Below are 16,748 nucleotides of genomic sequence, written 5' to 3' on the forward strand. Positions count from 1 at the left end.
ATGATGATGATGATGATGATGATGATGATGATGATGATGATGATGATGACGACGACAACGATGATGACTACCTGGAACTAACTTTCATATTCATGTTTCATTTTTATTTTTTCCCCAAGGCAGGATTTCTTTATGTAGCCCTAGCTGTCCCAACACTTGCTCTGTAGACCACGCTGACCTTGAACTCACAGAGATGTAGGGCCCTCTGTCTCCCGAGTGCTGGGATTAAAGGCATGCACCACTGACTGCCCAGCTTATTTCCATTTTTTTTAAGAAAGCAAGAACATACTTCTACAAATAATTCATATTTTTGAGGCCAGCCTCAACCACCTTGTATTTATGTGTTCACATTTTAATTTTTAAGTACTTTTATTTTAAAATCACCTACTTTTCAAAATAGCAGATGACCAATCTGGTGTCACCAAGAGGATTCAGAAGGCTTCTGTGCATCAAAATTAACCTGGCAAGTCAAAATGTGCAATCCTTTCAACAGAAATTGCCGACAACATAGAATAGCATCTTTGGCAACTTGACTTTAAATATGAATGAGATTATATGAGGTTTTCATTGGTTTGCCTATCTGATTGTGCCACTCTTCTGAAAATAAGTTATACTTTTTACAATCTAGGTGCTTACAATAACTACCTCTGAGAGAGATAAAAACACTTTGGCAAAATATTTTGCACTGATTGGGTGTTATATAAAAAAACAAAGCAATCTGACCTAAAAGAGGAAGGCCCAGCTCCAGCAAACACAATGGAGTACTGCCAGCCACAAGCTTCCTGCATGGCACTTAGAAACCGTATCAGGGAATGAAAGAAGCCTCTCATCACAGGAAGTACCCCAGGAAGAGACAGAGCTACAATTGTACTCAATTCTTCACTTTAAAAAGTAGTACAGACAAAGGAGACTGATTTGGGAAAACCCATGAAGAAAACCGTCCAACATTCAGGTTTTAAAATGGATGTTTCCACACTTTATAGTTACCATGGAGACTGGGGTAAAAGCTGTTATGTGTTTAGTGCTGACAGTCAGCACTGTTATTTATTTATTTGATTATTGGCCACAGGAAGAAAATTTTAGATTTGGCATATTTTATGAAACAGCTGCTTGCAAAATTTCTAAGTGCTCCATCAACTATCAGGATGCAGACAAACCATTCTTTCTGATCTTTAATTTGACCACTGTTAATGACCACTTAAATGGTGTTCCTGCATCTGTCCTTATTTCTCTCATCACTCAACAAATCTGTTACAAAGATCTTCCTAAAAGGCACTCAAATCCCATGGCTACAAATTGCCTGGGTTCAGTATTGTTGTTTTTAAAACACAAACCACCCTGTTCTACCAAAAGCTCCCAAGTCCTTATTGTTCTCATGACCTACAATGGACCTCCTGAACTCTGTAGAGAACTTTATATTGTCTCTCATTCACATCAACTGATCCTAATAGTCAGGCACCTTCCAATCTTAGAGTCTTCGGAATTGCTCTTTGTTCGTAAAAGGGCAATTTTAAGTTAGAATCTACCCCACCAGCAACTGTAAAGAAAATATTCTAGCTGAGCAGTGATGGCACACACCTTTAATTCAACTTTTTGGGAGGCAGAGCTGAGTGGATCTCTGAGTTCAAGACCAGCCTGGTTTACAGAGATAATTCCAGGATAGCCAAGGCTACACAGAGATAACCCTGTATTGGAAAAAAGAAACCTCTCTCTCTCTCTCTCTTAGAGGGTAAGACAGTGTAAAACAATACTTAGAAAATGTAACTGCCTCACTGACCAAAGAATAAAACCCACATCACCATTTCCCTATCTCTTGTTGCAAAACTAACTGACAAAGTTTATGGGAAATGAGGAAGACCTCATACATAAACAACAACAACAAAAAATCCTGAAGAATAAGAGATTTACCCTTTTCAAGTGCTTTTATTTTTGATAAATGTAGCTTACAAAATCTCAGTATAAAGGATCATACACAGATACATAGAACACTCAAACAACACTGACTTGAGCAAATCAAACATGGTATTCATGTGCTGTGTGTGCTCTTGCACAACCACTGTCTAGGTTTTAAGCTAATTCCAAGTCACATGAAACCACACTTTGTAAAACTTTTGTGTGTTTTTGATGACTTTGTAAGTTACTGTTTAAAGGATTAACACATTGCATCATGAAGAACAGCCTTGGAATGCCAAATGGAGAAAATACAACAAAAATATAATTCACAATTGACAGCTTCAATTGACAGCTGATTTCTTCAAAAGATCTGCAACAGAAATGTTTACTAGTTTTATGCACCCATTGGGAAACTGTTATTAGGAAGTAAAAAATACACACACACACACACACACACACACACACACACATATACATATATATAAAGAAAAGCCTACAGATCCCATCAGGAAACTGTCATTAGAATGTAAAAATACATATATACAGAAAAGCCTACAGATACCATTGAAGGAATTCTGGGGAGTTAGTTAGGGGATAATAACTGGTAAAAACGTGAGTTTATATGAAACTAAGAAATAAACCTTTAATATGATAAAAATCAGTAAATGGTGGCTTACACCCCAAACCATAGCATTCTGGATTAGGCTACAGAGTGGAGCCAGTCTTATAAAAATAGAAACTATTCACATGTCTCAGTAAACAACCAAAAGAAAAAATATATAAACAACTGGTAAACTTTATAAAAGGAGTACATATATAAGCTTTTGTGTGAATTATACATATAAATTATTTTAGATGTTAAAAAAACTTCAAATGATAAACAGTCTATCAGTTTTGAGGAAAAAATTAGTCCTAATCACATAAAAGGCTTGTTGTATTTAATCATACAAATCAGTAAACACTGTTTGCAAAGTCCTTAGAGAAGTGATTTCCTCTTCAGTTAGCAGATAAATAAATGTAGAGGTTGAAGGAGTAAACTTCTTCTAACAACTAGTGCCATTTTATATAAGCAGAATTTGAATTTCAAACCTAACAGACATGCCTTTGAAGGCATGCAGATTGCTAACATCACAAAACTATATATATCATAAAGACTTTATTAAGTGCTCAAAAAATACAGAATTCATTCAACTAAGGAAGAAGGCTCTTGGGCCAAAATCTAACTTACAGTTCAATTTTCCACAGCCCAAGATACTTGAAAAATGAGAAAAAATTAAGGACAAAAAGAATAAAACTAGTTACATAAGCTTAGAGATGTCAACAACTGTTTGCTTAGCACCCATTTCCAAGAGCACACTTTGCAAAAGTCAATATTAAGTCGTTCTCGGACTAATCTTTTATATCTTGGCAGTATTTCTCTATATAACCCAGGCTGGCCTCAACCATGGGATTCTGCTCAGCATTCCTTTTTTTTTTTTTTTTGAATTTTATTTTTTTCTTATCAGTTACATTTTATTAACTCTGTATCCCAGCCGTGTCCCGATCCCTCATTCCCTCCCAGTCCCTCCCTCCCTCCCTCATCTCCACCGTGCCCCTTGCCAGGTCCACTGATAGGGGGGACCTCCTCCCCATTCGTCTGATCCTGTTTTATCAGGTATCTTCAGGACTGGCTGCAAAGCTCTCCTCTGTGGCCTAACAGGACTGCTCCTCCCTTGGGGGGTGGGGAGGCCAAAGAGCCAGTCATTGAGTTCTTGTTAGAAATAGTCCTTGTTCCCCTCACTATGGGAAACCAATTGGTTACTGAGCTACCACAGGCTACATCTGAGCAGAGGTTCTAGGTTACATTCATACATGGTCCTTGGTTGCATGTCAGTCTCAGAAAAGACCCTGTGCCCAGATATATTTGGTCCTTGTGGAGCTCCTATCCTTTCCTCATCAGGCTAACTCCCCTTCTTTCTTATGATTCCCTGTACTCTGCCAAAGGTTTGGTCAGCATTCCTAATGCTAAGATTACAGGCTTGAAACACAATACACTTTTAGCTTGTTTGTTTGTTTGTTTGTTTGTTTGTTTGTTTTTTGAGACAGGGACTTTGCAATCCAAACTGGCCCTGAACTCACATAAATCCTCTTGTTTCATCTTCCCTAGCATTTGGATTACAGGAATGTGCCATCACACTTGTTTCAGGAGAAAGTTAAAAAGTCTGGAATCAGTGTGAGGCAGACTACTTATAGTTGTGTAACCTGGGCGAGTCACTGCAGTTCTGTGGGCCTCTTTCCTCATCTGTAAAGTCTCCAGAATAACATTAATTTCTTCAGGCTCAAATGAGAGACTACTTACAGGTAGTTCTTAATTCTTAACTTCAACTTAAAGCCAGCTGAGAAATGACCAGAAATGATGATTCCTGGGTCCCATGACATAGGTTCAGACTGAATTGTCCTAGACTTGGTCCTTGGAACAAGCACATTTTAATGTTCCCAGAAAATCCTAATATAGTCACTCCTGAGAACCACAGGCCTGGTGCTTTGTCAGTGTTTCTAAAAATATCCCAGAGGATAATATGGGGATCCTACCAAAATGCAGATCAGGACTCAAGGAGCATCTCTTCCAGAGTCTGCATCTCTAACATCATCTCTGGCTGTGTGGAGCTACAGTGTCACTCTGAGTAAAGTCCTAAAGGGCCACGAAGTACAATGTGGAAGTCTTCTACTCTTCCCAAAAAACTTTTACTATTCGTGGCCTGTACTTTGGCATACAACTCTCTCTCTTCATTCTTAGGACTGTAATAAAAACAGTATATAAAGCCAGTTGTGGTGGTGTACACATGTAATCCCAGCATTCATGGGACTGAGGCCAGCTTTGGCTATCTAGTGATATCTTTCACAAGTCAAAATCCCAAAGACAAAACTAATCGTAAAATTTTGTAAATATGCTCAAGTATACAACAAGGACATTTGCTCAACCATGTTCATAGCAACTTTATTCGTAATAACTAGAATCAGGAAACAACCAAGGTGTCCCTCAACTGAGGCATGTATACAGAAATTGTGGTACATTTACATAGTGGAATACTACTCAGCAATTAAAAACAAGAAAATTATGAAATTTACATGCAAATGGTGGTAGCTAGAAAAGATCATCCTGAGTGAGGTATCCCTGAAGCAGAAAGACACACATGGTATATACTCACTTATAAGTTGATATTAGACATATAATATAGGATAAACATATCAAAATCTGTACACCCAAAGAAGCTAAGCAAGAAGGATGACCCTAAAGGACCCTCACTCAGAAAGGCAAACAGGATTGACATCAGAAGAGGGAGAAAACAGGGAACAGGACAGGAGCCTACCATAGAGGGCCTCTGAAAGATTCTACCCAGCAAGGAATAAAAGCACATACTGAGACTCATAGCCAAACTTTGGGCAGAGTACAGGGAATCTTATGAAAGTAGCTGGACACAGAAAGACCTGGAGGGGACAGGAGGTCCACAAGGAGAACAACAAAACCAAAACATCTGGGTACAGGGGTCTTTTCTGAGACTGATACTCTAACCAAGGACCATGCATGGAGATAACCTGACCCCCTGTACAGATGTAGCCCATGGCAGCTAAGTCTCCAAGTGGGTTCCCTAGTAATGGAAACAGGGACCGTCTCTGAAGTGAATTCAGTGGCTGGCTCTTTGATCACCTCCCCCTGAGGGGGGATCAGCCTTATCAGGCCACAGAGGAAGAGAATGCAGCCAGTCCTGATGAGACCTGATAGCTAGGGTTAGAGGTAAGGGGAGGAGGAACTTGGCCTATCAGCGGACTTGGGGAGGGGCATGGGAGGAGAAGAGGGAGGGAGAGTGGTACTGGGAGGGGTCTAAGGAGGGAAATATAACTGGGATACAAAGTGAATAAACTGTAATTAATAAATCAATGAATAAATTTAAAAAATCAAAAATAGAAAAAAATTTATAAAAAAAATGAGCACAAAAGGGTTATGTTAAACATATAAAACATATGCCCTTGAAAGAATTATTTACAAATTACAAGCACATCCAGTTGTTATGGTACCACTGCTCTCTACATTCATTACAAATGACATAGGTCATTTGTTCATGTGGGTTTGAATTCTGCACCCAACTTGGAAGGAAAAGTGTTCCTATGGCAATTACAATGAGACTGCTGTTGTATTTCTCACAGTGCCCGCACTTTATTGTATTTGTTAGTGTACTACCAATTGTTTGGGGAAGGCGATGTTCTTGAATACTGGATTCTGTGTAGGATGCCCTCAACTGCTTCAACTCTTGGTTTGCCATGTCCAGGACAGTCATTTCAGCAAATTTTCTTGCAAACATGGTTTCAGAGAGCAAGTTTTGTCGTAAATGAGAATTTCTGGAGTTGTTCAAATTGGCAACTTTGCTTTGAATACAAGTTTTATATTTTTGTTGTTTGAATGAAGGGTAAAAATATGCTCTTCAATTTCTCTTGCAAAGTTCTGCCACAAATGAACTTTTGTGTGATCTGTGGAAGAACTAGCTAATGTTGTGTAAAGGAGCTCTAGGCATTTAGAGCTCACAGACATTAAGGGATCCCGGAACACACATGAGCTCTTACTATTGGACTCAGAGTCATCACACCCCTAAATATTCATTATTTTCAATTTTGAGTAAGTAGTGCTACTTTCAGACCCAACTGCTGCAGCTGACTCTGCAACATCTTGGGATGACAGCTTAAAAAGAGAACTGCAGAGACTGAATATCTCATCCTGGCTCATATACTGAAAAACTGCTGCACTTTCTCCTTTATTAACATTTGTATGGAGTAATTTAAGGCTTCTCTTTGTTTTGAAGTGTGTACTCTTATAGAAGGTTCTCCACTTTGCGAGCAGAAACTTGGTCTTCTTTCTCAAAGCCACTGAGGAGTCTGTAAACAGCTCTGACTACATCTTTCTCCTGGAGATGTTCCTTAGACACATAAATTATTTCTAGCTCAGTAAGCTGTTTGCCAGTATCCTCAAACTACCTTTTAGACAACAGCTGCTCAACCAGGGAAGCCCTGGCAACGATCTGGTTCTTGTCAGACATCTTCACAGCTGCAAAGAGAAAAAGAAAAGCTCGTTCAATCTTTTTAAGCTTGCTTTTACTAGTTGCAGCTCTTAGAGGGTGAACTAGCACTTCTCTCAGTTGTCCATGTGATGTTTTCTGGAAGAGTATGTAATATAAATGTGTGTGGCAGATTAGACACTACAGCAATGAGAACAAATCAACTTTCAAGACTTTTATTCTCAGTACCAGAAGCAAACAAATGGCTCTGCAAAGTTTCAGCAAAACATTCAAAGACTTGCTAGAATATCAGCTCTAACTTTTCCACCTCCAACTGTACAAATCAGTCTCTAAGAGTATTCAGGAATCTAGAATGGTGTGGCATGCCTACAATCCCAGCACTTGGGTGTGGAAGACAAAAGAAATAGGAGTTTAATGCCATCTTCAAATACATAGAAAAGTTGAGGCTAGCCTGGAATGCATGAGACTCTGTCTCATCTTGGGTGAAATCTGATGATCATGTTGGGCATAAAATCATGCTCACATAAGCATCCATAAGACAATGCTGAGCAAATACTGGGCTATTTTCTCCTCATATTCAGCTGTGAGGATGAGATACTTGAAAGCATTTATAATCTTTGTAGCAGTATTTTTCAATATAAAAAAGGAAGGAGAACAAAAGGGGAATGCTAATATCTGAACCAATGTAAAGAAACAGATATTACAGGTTGGGAAGCAGGTATGGTGAACTCTGAAATTGAACAGGATACAATGTGCTAACATTTGAGCTGTTGAAAAAACAGGGCCACATCCAGATAACCTACTTATTCTTTATTTGTTATACTTTTATATTTATAGAAAAGTTGTGAAAAATAATACCAGTATTCCCATTATGTAAATTCATGTGCCACAGATATATTTAATTCTCCTAATGTAGGGTCTTTTTTAAGTTTGAAATAAATTCTCTCTCTTTTTTTTTGTAATTTTACATGTATGAATGTTCTGCCTGTCTGCATGTATTCTATGTATTTCTATTCACCATGTACATGCCTGGTACCTGTGGAGGCCAGAAGGAAATATTAGATCCCTCTAGAACTAGAGATACAGATGGTTTTCCATGCAGAGTTTGGCTTTCTTAATTCATGTGTGTGTGTGTGTTCTTCTGCTTAATACCTTTCAGACATTAAGAGCACTAGCTGTTTTTCTTTCTTTTTTTTTTTCCTAACAACAATTTTTATTTATAATTTGGGGATCTTTTAAAAATATAATATATTTTTTTATTTATTACAGTTTATTCACTTTGTATCCCAGCTGTAGCCCCCTCCCTTGTCCCCTACCTATCTTGCCCTCCCTCCCTCAACTTCTTCCATTTCCCTTCCCTAGTCCACTGATAGTAGAGGACCTCCTCCCCTTCCATTTGACTCTAGCCTATCATTGTCTCATCAGTATTGTCCTTCATAGTCTTCCTCTGTGGCCTAGTCAGGCTGCTCCCACCTCAGGAGGAGGTGATCAAAGAGTCAGCCACTGAGTTCATGTCAGAGACAGCCTCTGCTCCTCTTATTAGGGAGCCCATTTGGAGACTGAGCTGCCATGGGCTACCTTTGTGCAGGGAGTCAGGCTATCTCGATGAATGGGCCTTGGTTGGAGTATCAGTCTCAGAAAAGACCCCTAGGCCCAGATTTTTGTTTCTATTGTTCTCCTTGTGGAGCTCTAGACTTTTCCAGGTCTTTCAAATATCTTTCCCCCTTCTTTGATAACATTCCCTGCACTCTGCCCAAAGTTTAGCTATGAGTCTCAGTATCTGCTTTGATACCTTGCTTGGTAGAGTCATTTAGAGGCCCTTTCTGGTAGGCTCCTGTCTTGTTCCTTATTTTTATCTTCTTCCTATATCTATCTCATTTGCATTTCTGAATAAAAATCGAGCATCTTACCCAGGGTCCTCCTTGATAATCCCCTTAGATGCTGAAAAAGCATTTGACAAAATCCAACACCCATTCATGTTTAAAGTCCTGGAGAGATCAAGAATACAAGGCAATTACCTAAACATAGTAAAGGCAATATACAGCAAGCCTATACCCAACATCAAACTAAACGGAGAGAAAATTAAATCAATCCTACTAAAATTAGGGAAAAGGCAAGGCTGCTCAATCCATATCTCTTCATCATAGTTCTTGACGTCCTTACTAGAGCAATAAGACAAATAAAGGAGATCAAAGGATTTGGTTCGGAAAGGAAGAAGTCAAAGCATCACTATTTGCAGATGATATTATGGTATACATGAGTGACCCTAAATATTCTACCAGGGTGTTTATCTACAGCTGATAAACACCTTCAGCAACATGGCTGGATACAAAATTAACTCAAAAAATCAGAAGCCCTCCTGTATATAAAAGACAAAAGGGCTGATAAAGAAATTAGGGAAACAACACCCTTCACAATAGCCACAAAGGACATAAAGTACCTTGGTGTGAACCTAACCAAGCAGTCAAAGACTTGTATGAAAAAAAAAAAAAAAACACTTCAAGTCTCTGAAGAAAGAAATAGAAGAAGATATCTGAAGATGGAAAGATCTCCCATGCTCATGGCTTGGCATGATTAACATAATAACAATGGCCATCTTACTAAAAGCAATCTACAGATGCAATGCAGTTCCCATCAAATTACTAACACAATTCTTTACAGACCTGGAAAGAAAAATTCTCAAATTTATATGGAATAACAAGAAACCCAGAATTGCTAAAACAATCCTCTACAGTAAAAGATCTTCTGAAGTATCTCCATCCCTGATCTCAAGCTGTACTATAGAGCAACAGCAACACAAACTGCATGGTACTGACATAGAAACAGAAAGGTGGATCAATGAATGCAATAGAAGACCCAGAAATAAACCCACACACTTATGGACACCTGGTCGTTGACAAAGATGCCAAAAACCATACAATAAGAAAAAGATAGAATCTTCAACAAATGGTGCTGGTCTAAATGGATGTCTACATGTAGAAAAACGCAACTAGATCCATACTTATCACCCTGCACAAAACTAAAGTCCAAGTAGATCAAAGACCTCAACATAAAACCAGACACACTAAACCTGTTAGAAGAAAAAGTAGGGAAAAGTCTTGACCTAATTAGCACAGGAGATAATTTCCTGAACAGAACACCCACAGCATAGGTTCGAAGATCAACAATCAATAAATGGAACCTCATGAAACTGAAAAGCTTCTGTAAAGCAAAGAACACTGTTAGAACAAAACAACAGCCTACAGATTGGGAAAGGGTCTTCACCAACCCTATATCTGACAAAGGGCTAATATCCAGAATATATAAAGAACTCAAGAAGTTAAACAGCAACAAACCAAGTAATCCAATTTAAAAAAATGGGGTAAGGAGCTAAACAGAGAATTCTCAATCAAGGAATATTGAATGGCAAAGACACACTTACAGAAATGCTCAACGTCCTTAGTCATCTGGGAAATGCAAATCAAAATGACTTTGAGATTTTATCTCTCAGCCATCAGAATAGCTAAGATCAAAAACTCAAGGGACAATACATGCTGGAGAGGATGTGGAGAAAGGAGAACCCTTTTCCATTGTTGGTGGGAATGTAAACTTGTACAACCACTTTGGCAATCAGTTTGGCGCTTTCTCAGAGTGCTATCTCAAGATCCAGCCATACCACTCATAGGCATATATCCAAAACATGCCCAAGTATACAACAAGGATATTTGTTCAACCTTGTTTGTAGCAGCTTTATTCATAGAAGCCAGAATTTGGAAACAACCCAGATGTCCCTCAGTTGAGGAATGGATACAGAAATTGTGGCATATTTACACAGTGGAATACTACTCAACAACTAAAAACAAGGAAATCATGAAATTTGCAGGCAAATGGTGGGAACTAGAAAAGATCATTCTGAGTGAGGTATCCATGAAGCAGAAAGACACACATGGTATATACTCACTTATGAGTGGATATTAGACATATAATATAGGATAATCATACTAAAATTTGTACACCTAAAGAAGCTGTTTTTCCAAAGGTCCTGAGTTCAATTCCCAGCAACCACATGGTGGATGAAGACCATCTGTAATAAAATCTAATGTCCTCTTCTGGTGTGTAGGTATACATGCAGGCAGAATATTGTGTAAATAATAAGTGAATAAATTAAAAAAAGAAATCAAACCCTCTCTCCCTGAGCTCGGGGCTCTTCACTGTACCGCTGCATTAGTGACAGAGCCTGGTAGGTGACTGTGTGGACCTGAGCTCAAGTTTGCCTCCTTGGTGGTCTTTGGGGTCCTTGTGACTTGGCCATAACACTACCATACTCTTGGAAATATGGAATTATTTTGGGAAGGGCATACACACATCTGCACTGAAATAGAAAAACGATAGGAATATTCACAGTGAAATTTTGCAGAAGCTATAGGGAACAAAGCAGCAGTAACCCCATCTGTTTAGGTCTTTAAATCTCATTCAACTTTGAAGGGGGGAAAAATGGACTGTCTAGTTTTAACCTATACTTAGCAGTCGGCGGTTAATGCCCTGGCACAGGCGGTGGGGGGTTGGGGCTGGGGAGGTGGTGGGGGAAGTGCGACAACTGACAGGATGCGGAACGACAGCAGGGGCGTTGCTGTCTCTAAGCAGCCACGTCAGGAATCTTGGGCAAGGGACCTGGACAGGAAAGGGCTCGCCCAGAGAGATTCCGGTGGGTGGTGTTGAAAACCAAACAAAGCCTGAAGAAACCCACCCCCGGGGACAAGGAGGGCACAAGCATTGGTGGTGCACCTTTCGGCCTGCTCAAGGGACCTCAGCTAAAGGGGAGGAGGGAATTCAACCTTCCAGCAGCCCGTGTACAGGGCGCACCTGAGCACCTCTGCGAGTGGGGATGGGACTTACACTGGAAACAGGAGTTAGCCCTTCAGCTGGGGGCCGAGCTAACTCGAAAAGCAGAAAACCGCCCTAGTGTCCTCAGCACCACCCACCCCGAAACACAGGCACCGCCTTTAGAGTGTTCGACTGCCCGCCTCCAAAGGGTACTTCCGGTTCTCAGGGTCGGATGACTTAGCCTCCGTCGTCCTAAACTTTGGTGCTTGGGATCTGAAACTGACATGCCCGGGAAGTGGAGCATGCGCTGACGTGCCCGGGAAATAGCGCATGTGCAGAGCCATCTGAAGTTGTGGCCCATTCTCCTAGCAGTTCTCTGAGGCCCAAAGTGAAACCAACCCTGTTGCCATTTTTCAGTGGCAAAGTTAGTTGTGCACTCCAAGATACTTTTTCCTTTTTTTTTTTTTTTTTATAGATTTAGCTTTCAATTTATTTTTTTAAATTAAATTATTGTTTTTTTTATATTTAGTTACAGTTTTGTTTACTTTGTATTCCAGCTGTAGTCCCCTTCCTCATTCCCTCCCAATACTCACCCTCATTCGCTCCCAATCCCACCCACCCTCCCTCATCTCCTCCCTGCCTCTCTCTAAATCCACTGATAGGGGAGGTCCTCCTTCCCTTCCATCTGACCCTAGCTTATCAGGTATCTTTAGGACTGGCTGCATTGTCCTCTGTGGCCTAGCAGGGCTGCTGTTCCCTCGGGGGAGGGATGGGGGAGATAAAAGAGCCTGCAATTGAGTTCATGTCAGAAACAATCTAAGATACGTTTTTATAAGCAGACGAACATAATTAAAAACAGGTGGGCCATGTTAAGCAAATGCTGTAGAATAAAGAGACAGGAAGATCCCTAGTTCGAGGACAGCTTGGGCATGGAGGTGATACTCACCTCCCTAAATAAATAAAAATAAATGTCAAAACCTCCATCAGAACACTAAAATAAATTATAAATGGCTAAACGTGGTGGCCTGTAATACTAGCACTCCAGAAGGCAGAGATGGGAGAATCTCCACAAGTTTGGGCCAACCAGAGCTACATAGTAAGACCCTATCTCTAACTAGGCTGTAAAAAGGCAAGCTGTAATTACTGACAACAGTAATTATTCCAACAAGCATTGCTCTGTAACACGTATCACGTGAATGAATGAAAGTAGTAAACATCATTAATTAGTCACAAGCAACCTGAGCTCACCTCTGCACATGGTTTGCTCGCAAGGATTAAAACCACAGTGATGTTGAACTAGAGAATGTGGCAGTCTCCTTTGTCGACCTGCAATTTCAAAACAAATTGGGAAAATATTTAAGGGAGCAAACTCTCCAAATGTTGTGTACTGGAAGTGATCAGAAAGCAGGGTAGTTCAGTGATGAATCAAATAGATTTTACCTTAGTAGGGGAAGACAAGGGCCTCATGCTGATCAGGATAGGGGATTCCTGATGGTTTTTATATTTTGATCTATGTTAGTATTAGGATATGATTACAAAGCAATCTTGGTTTTGGTTTTGTTTGGTTTAATATAGTATCTTACTATACAGTCTAGCCTGGCATAGCCCAGTCTGGCCTCAAACTCAGAATAATCCTCTTGCTCTCCAAGTGCTAAGATTATGGGCGTGTATCATTATGCCCAGTCTGAGATGCTTGTTTTTGCTGTGATCCATCACTCTCAAAAAGTAAGCCCATTTGATATTGAGGTTCTCTGAAATCATTTATGATCCACAAAATGCCAAGATCTTGATTGTCAACTTGCCACACCTGAAGAAGGTGCCTCAATTGAAGAATTGCCTCTGTCAGATTGTCCAGTGGACACACTAGGCTGTGTCTCCATTTCTAATTGACATAGGAGAGCTCAGCCTATTGTTCCCAATTCCCGAGACCCAAAAAGACCACCAGGAGTCGAGTCCGTTGCAAAACACATGAGGATCTTTTTACTACAAGCTAGAGCTCAGACTCATACCCTCACAGATGCAGCAGTTGAGGGTAGAGCCCCACCCCAAGCTCAGGGTAGTTAGGTGATTAATACATCCCAGTCCTTCCCACTGCACCCAAAACAGGGAATTTCAGCCTGGCAAGTGTCTATTGGTTGAAACACAAAAGGGGATGTTGCATTTTGAACTGATTGGCTATGACTAGGTGCCAAAACAATTAACGGTCTGGCTTCCTTTGGCTGTGGCTAGGGGAGAGGGACAATCTGGGCCGGTTTCCTAACAACTCTATCTCTATTGGGCAGGAAAGAAAGCAGTAAGGCTGGTTCCTCCCTACAGGTGCTGGACATGTCTCCACCTGTCTGGACTTTGTTTGGGCTTATGCTTTAAATTTTAATTCAATAGCCCAAAAAACTAAATTTTTAATTATTTGGTCTCTCAAGCCCACTGTTGGAAGGAAATACTGTCCTTAGGCTCGGACTCTCTATGAAAGGTAGGTGGTGTGTACTTGAGAGCAAGGCAATAAATAGCATTCCATCATGGTTTCTTCTTCAAGTTCCTGCCCTGACTTCTTTCAGCCATGGACTATAACCCAGAAATTGAAATCAATCCTTTCATCCCCATGTTGTATTTGATCCTTGTATTTATCCCAGCATATAAGCCACTAGGATTTTGGCTGAAGATCTTCAAGTGTGTGGGTTGTAGGCAGAGGTGGATGATGCAAAATGAACAACTGGAGCAGGTGCTAAAAGTTATTGGCTCTCGAGAGTGAGAACCTCTGGGGAAATTGACACATCAGGACTCTGCTGAAGCTGGGCTAGGGAGATGTGCACACGTAAGGCCTAGGAGAAGTTGCAGAGGGTGTAGCTGAGCTCTGAAGTAGTTGTGATAGCATGTCAAAGGCCCTAGGTTCAGTCCCCAGTGGAGCATTAAAAACCCCAAAGCAAACAGTTCTAAAAAGCTATTAAAAACATCCATGAAGAATTAGTCTAAATATTAAAGATTATTTCAAAACTCTACCAGTAGAGCCTTCAGGGACATTATAACCAGTTTTTTTTTTCCCCATGACTTTGCTGTACTGAGAAGAAAAAAAAGGCATTAGTCAAAATTCTGAAAACATATCCAGATTATGACGAACTTTCCTTTGGTTGTGAAAGAAAAATAAATTCCTCCTCCCCCCCCCAAAAAAAAAACATAAAATATTGTATATCATCTAAGAGGCATGCTACAATTACTGTGTAGGCCTGCCTTGGCTATGATGATTGCTACCTGTGGCTATTTAAGTTTAGAGATATTTAAAAGTCATGCCAAGTTCTCAGCAACTGTGGGTACTGGGTACTGTATTAAATGGCACAGGTTGCCACATGTTCATTATGGCAAAGTTTTGTTGAACATTATAGAAAGTTTTGTTGAACAGTCCTGACTTTTAGCTCATCTGGAATGATTTTATATTGGATGGAAACAGATAATAAGAAGGCTGCTGAGAAGTTCATTGTTTGGAACAATTTTTGAGTAGACTGATAATAAAAGTACCCATTTTTATGATCAGTTATACATTTGGTTTTTGGGTCTTTGGTGTGTGTGTGTGTTTTAGATTTATTTATTTATTGTGCATAGGTATTTTTTCTGTATATGTGAGGGTGTCAAATCCCCTGGAATTGGAGTTAGAGGTGGTTGTGAGCTGCCATGTGGGTGCTGGGAATTGAACCTGGGTCGTCTGGAAAAACAACCAGTGCTCTAAACCATGGAGCTATCTCTCTAGCCCCAGGTCTTTGGTGTTTTTATTTCAAGATATGTTTATGTTTTATTTTATGTGTATCATTGTTTTGCCTGACTGTGCATTTATAGATCATCACATATCTGGTGCCCAAAAGGGGCACCAGATAGTTCCCCAGGAACTGGCATTACACATGGTTGGGAACTGAACCTGGGTCCTCTGCAGGAACAACTAACTAGTGCTCTTAAGCAGTCAGCCATCTTTCCAGTCCTGGATGTTTGTTTTAAAAATCATCTTTCAGCTATTTTGAAACTCTGAGTTTCTCCTAGATCAGTTTCATTTAGTGCAGTGGAAACTCCTTTTCAATCCTCATTAGGTCTCTGAGTGGCAACACTGATGTCCTGAGCTCACATAGACAGCCCTTTCCTGTAAATTCCCAAGGGATAGAGGCAAAAATCCTTTCTGGGGCCTCTCCAGAGGCTTACTTAGGAAAAAAAAAAAAAAAACCCTGCAGATGTTGTCCCTGGAATGAAGTCAGAACAACTGCATCTCTTTTGGGGTTCTAAGATGTTGACTGACATTTATTTCCTGTTAAACAGCAGGGCTTAGCTGGAGATGTTCATAAATGTTAGAGAACAGAATGGATGGAATTTTTTTAAAAGAGCTGTTTCCTTTACATCTCAAGAGTTACAGTATGACAGGAAACATTGTAAAAAGACAAAGAGTGTAGAGACACAAACTCTATGTTTAATTTCTGCAAGAGATGCCTCAGACAACACAGGTAAAAGGACGTAGGGAAGCTGGACTATTCTAGGAAAAGAAGACACACCAGAAAGTTAAGTTTCTGTACAGATGAGACTGATTAAAACAGTGATTTTCAACTGGGAGTGGGGAGGTGGGTCTTACCTAGCATTTTTCAAGCTCAGGAAGGCAACAGGATTTCTGGCATATACATGTATATATTTAAGGTGTAAAAATAGCAGTTATCTATTATTGTGTGTGTGTGGGGGGGTTAGGGTACAACTTGTGAGAATCAGTTTTTACTATCATGTGAGTTCCAGGGATCAAACTCAGGTTGTCAGGCTTGGTGGCAAGCACCTTTACTACTGTCACTACTACCAATATACATGCATACATACATATTTTATATATATTTGTAATCTATAAACATATATGGCCCTGGATGTCTTGGAATTCCCTTTGTAGACCAGGCTGGCTTCAGAGATCAGTTTGCTTCTGCCTCTCAAGTGCTGCTATTAAAGGTACAGGATACCACACCCAGCAAAGACTTTTTACTTTTAAAAATTGTG

The 16,748-nt window shown here is 40.1% G+C and overlaps 1 protein-coding gene across 1 annotated transcript; it reads right to left on the reverse strand.

Annotated features, from left to right (window-relative positions):
• Nucleotides 1-5,921: 5,921 nt before the first annotated feature.
• Nucleotides 5,922-6,962, reverse strand: Tceanc (transcription elongation factor A N-terminal and central domain containing). The gene is given in 3 exon segments (XM_055613342.1): nucleotides 5,922-6,322; nucleotides 6,325-6,797; nucleotides 6,799-6,962. Coding segments are annotated over 3 exon segments (1,038 nt in total).
• Nucleotides 6,963-16,748: the final 9,786 nt, after the last annotated feature.

The sequence above is a fragment of the Psammomys obesus genome, unplaced genomic scaffold (genome assembly GCF_907164565.1).
Source record: "Psammomys obesus unplaced genomic scaffold, mPsaObe1.curated_primary_1811, whole genome shotgun sequence".
In the NCBI taxonomy this organism is placed as follows: Eukaryota; Metazoa; Chordata; class Mammalia; order Rodentia; family Muridae; genus Psammomys; species Psammomys obesus.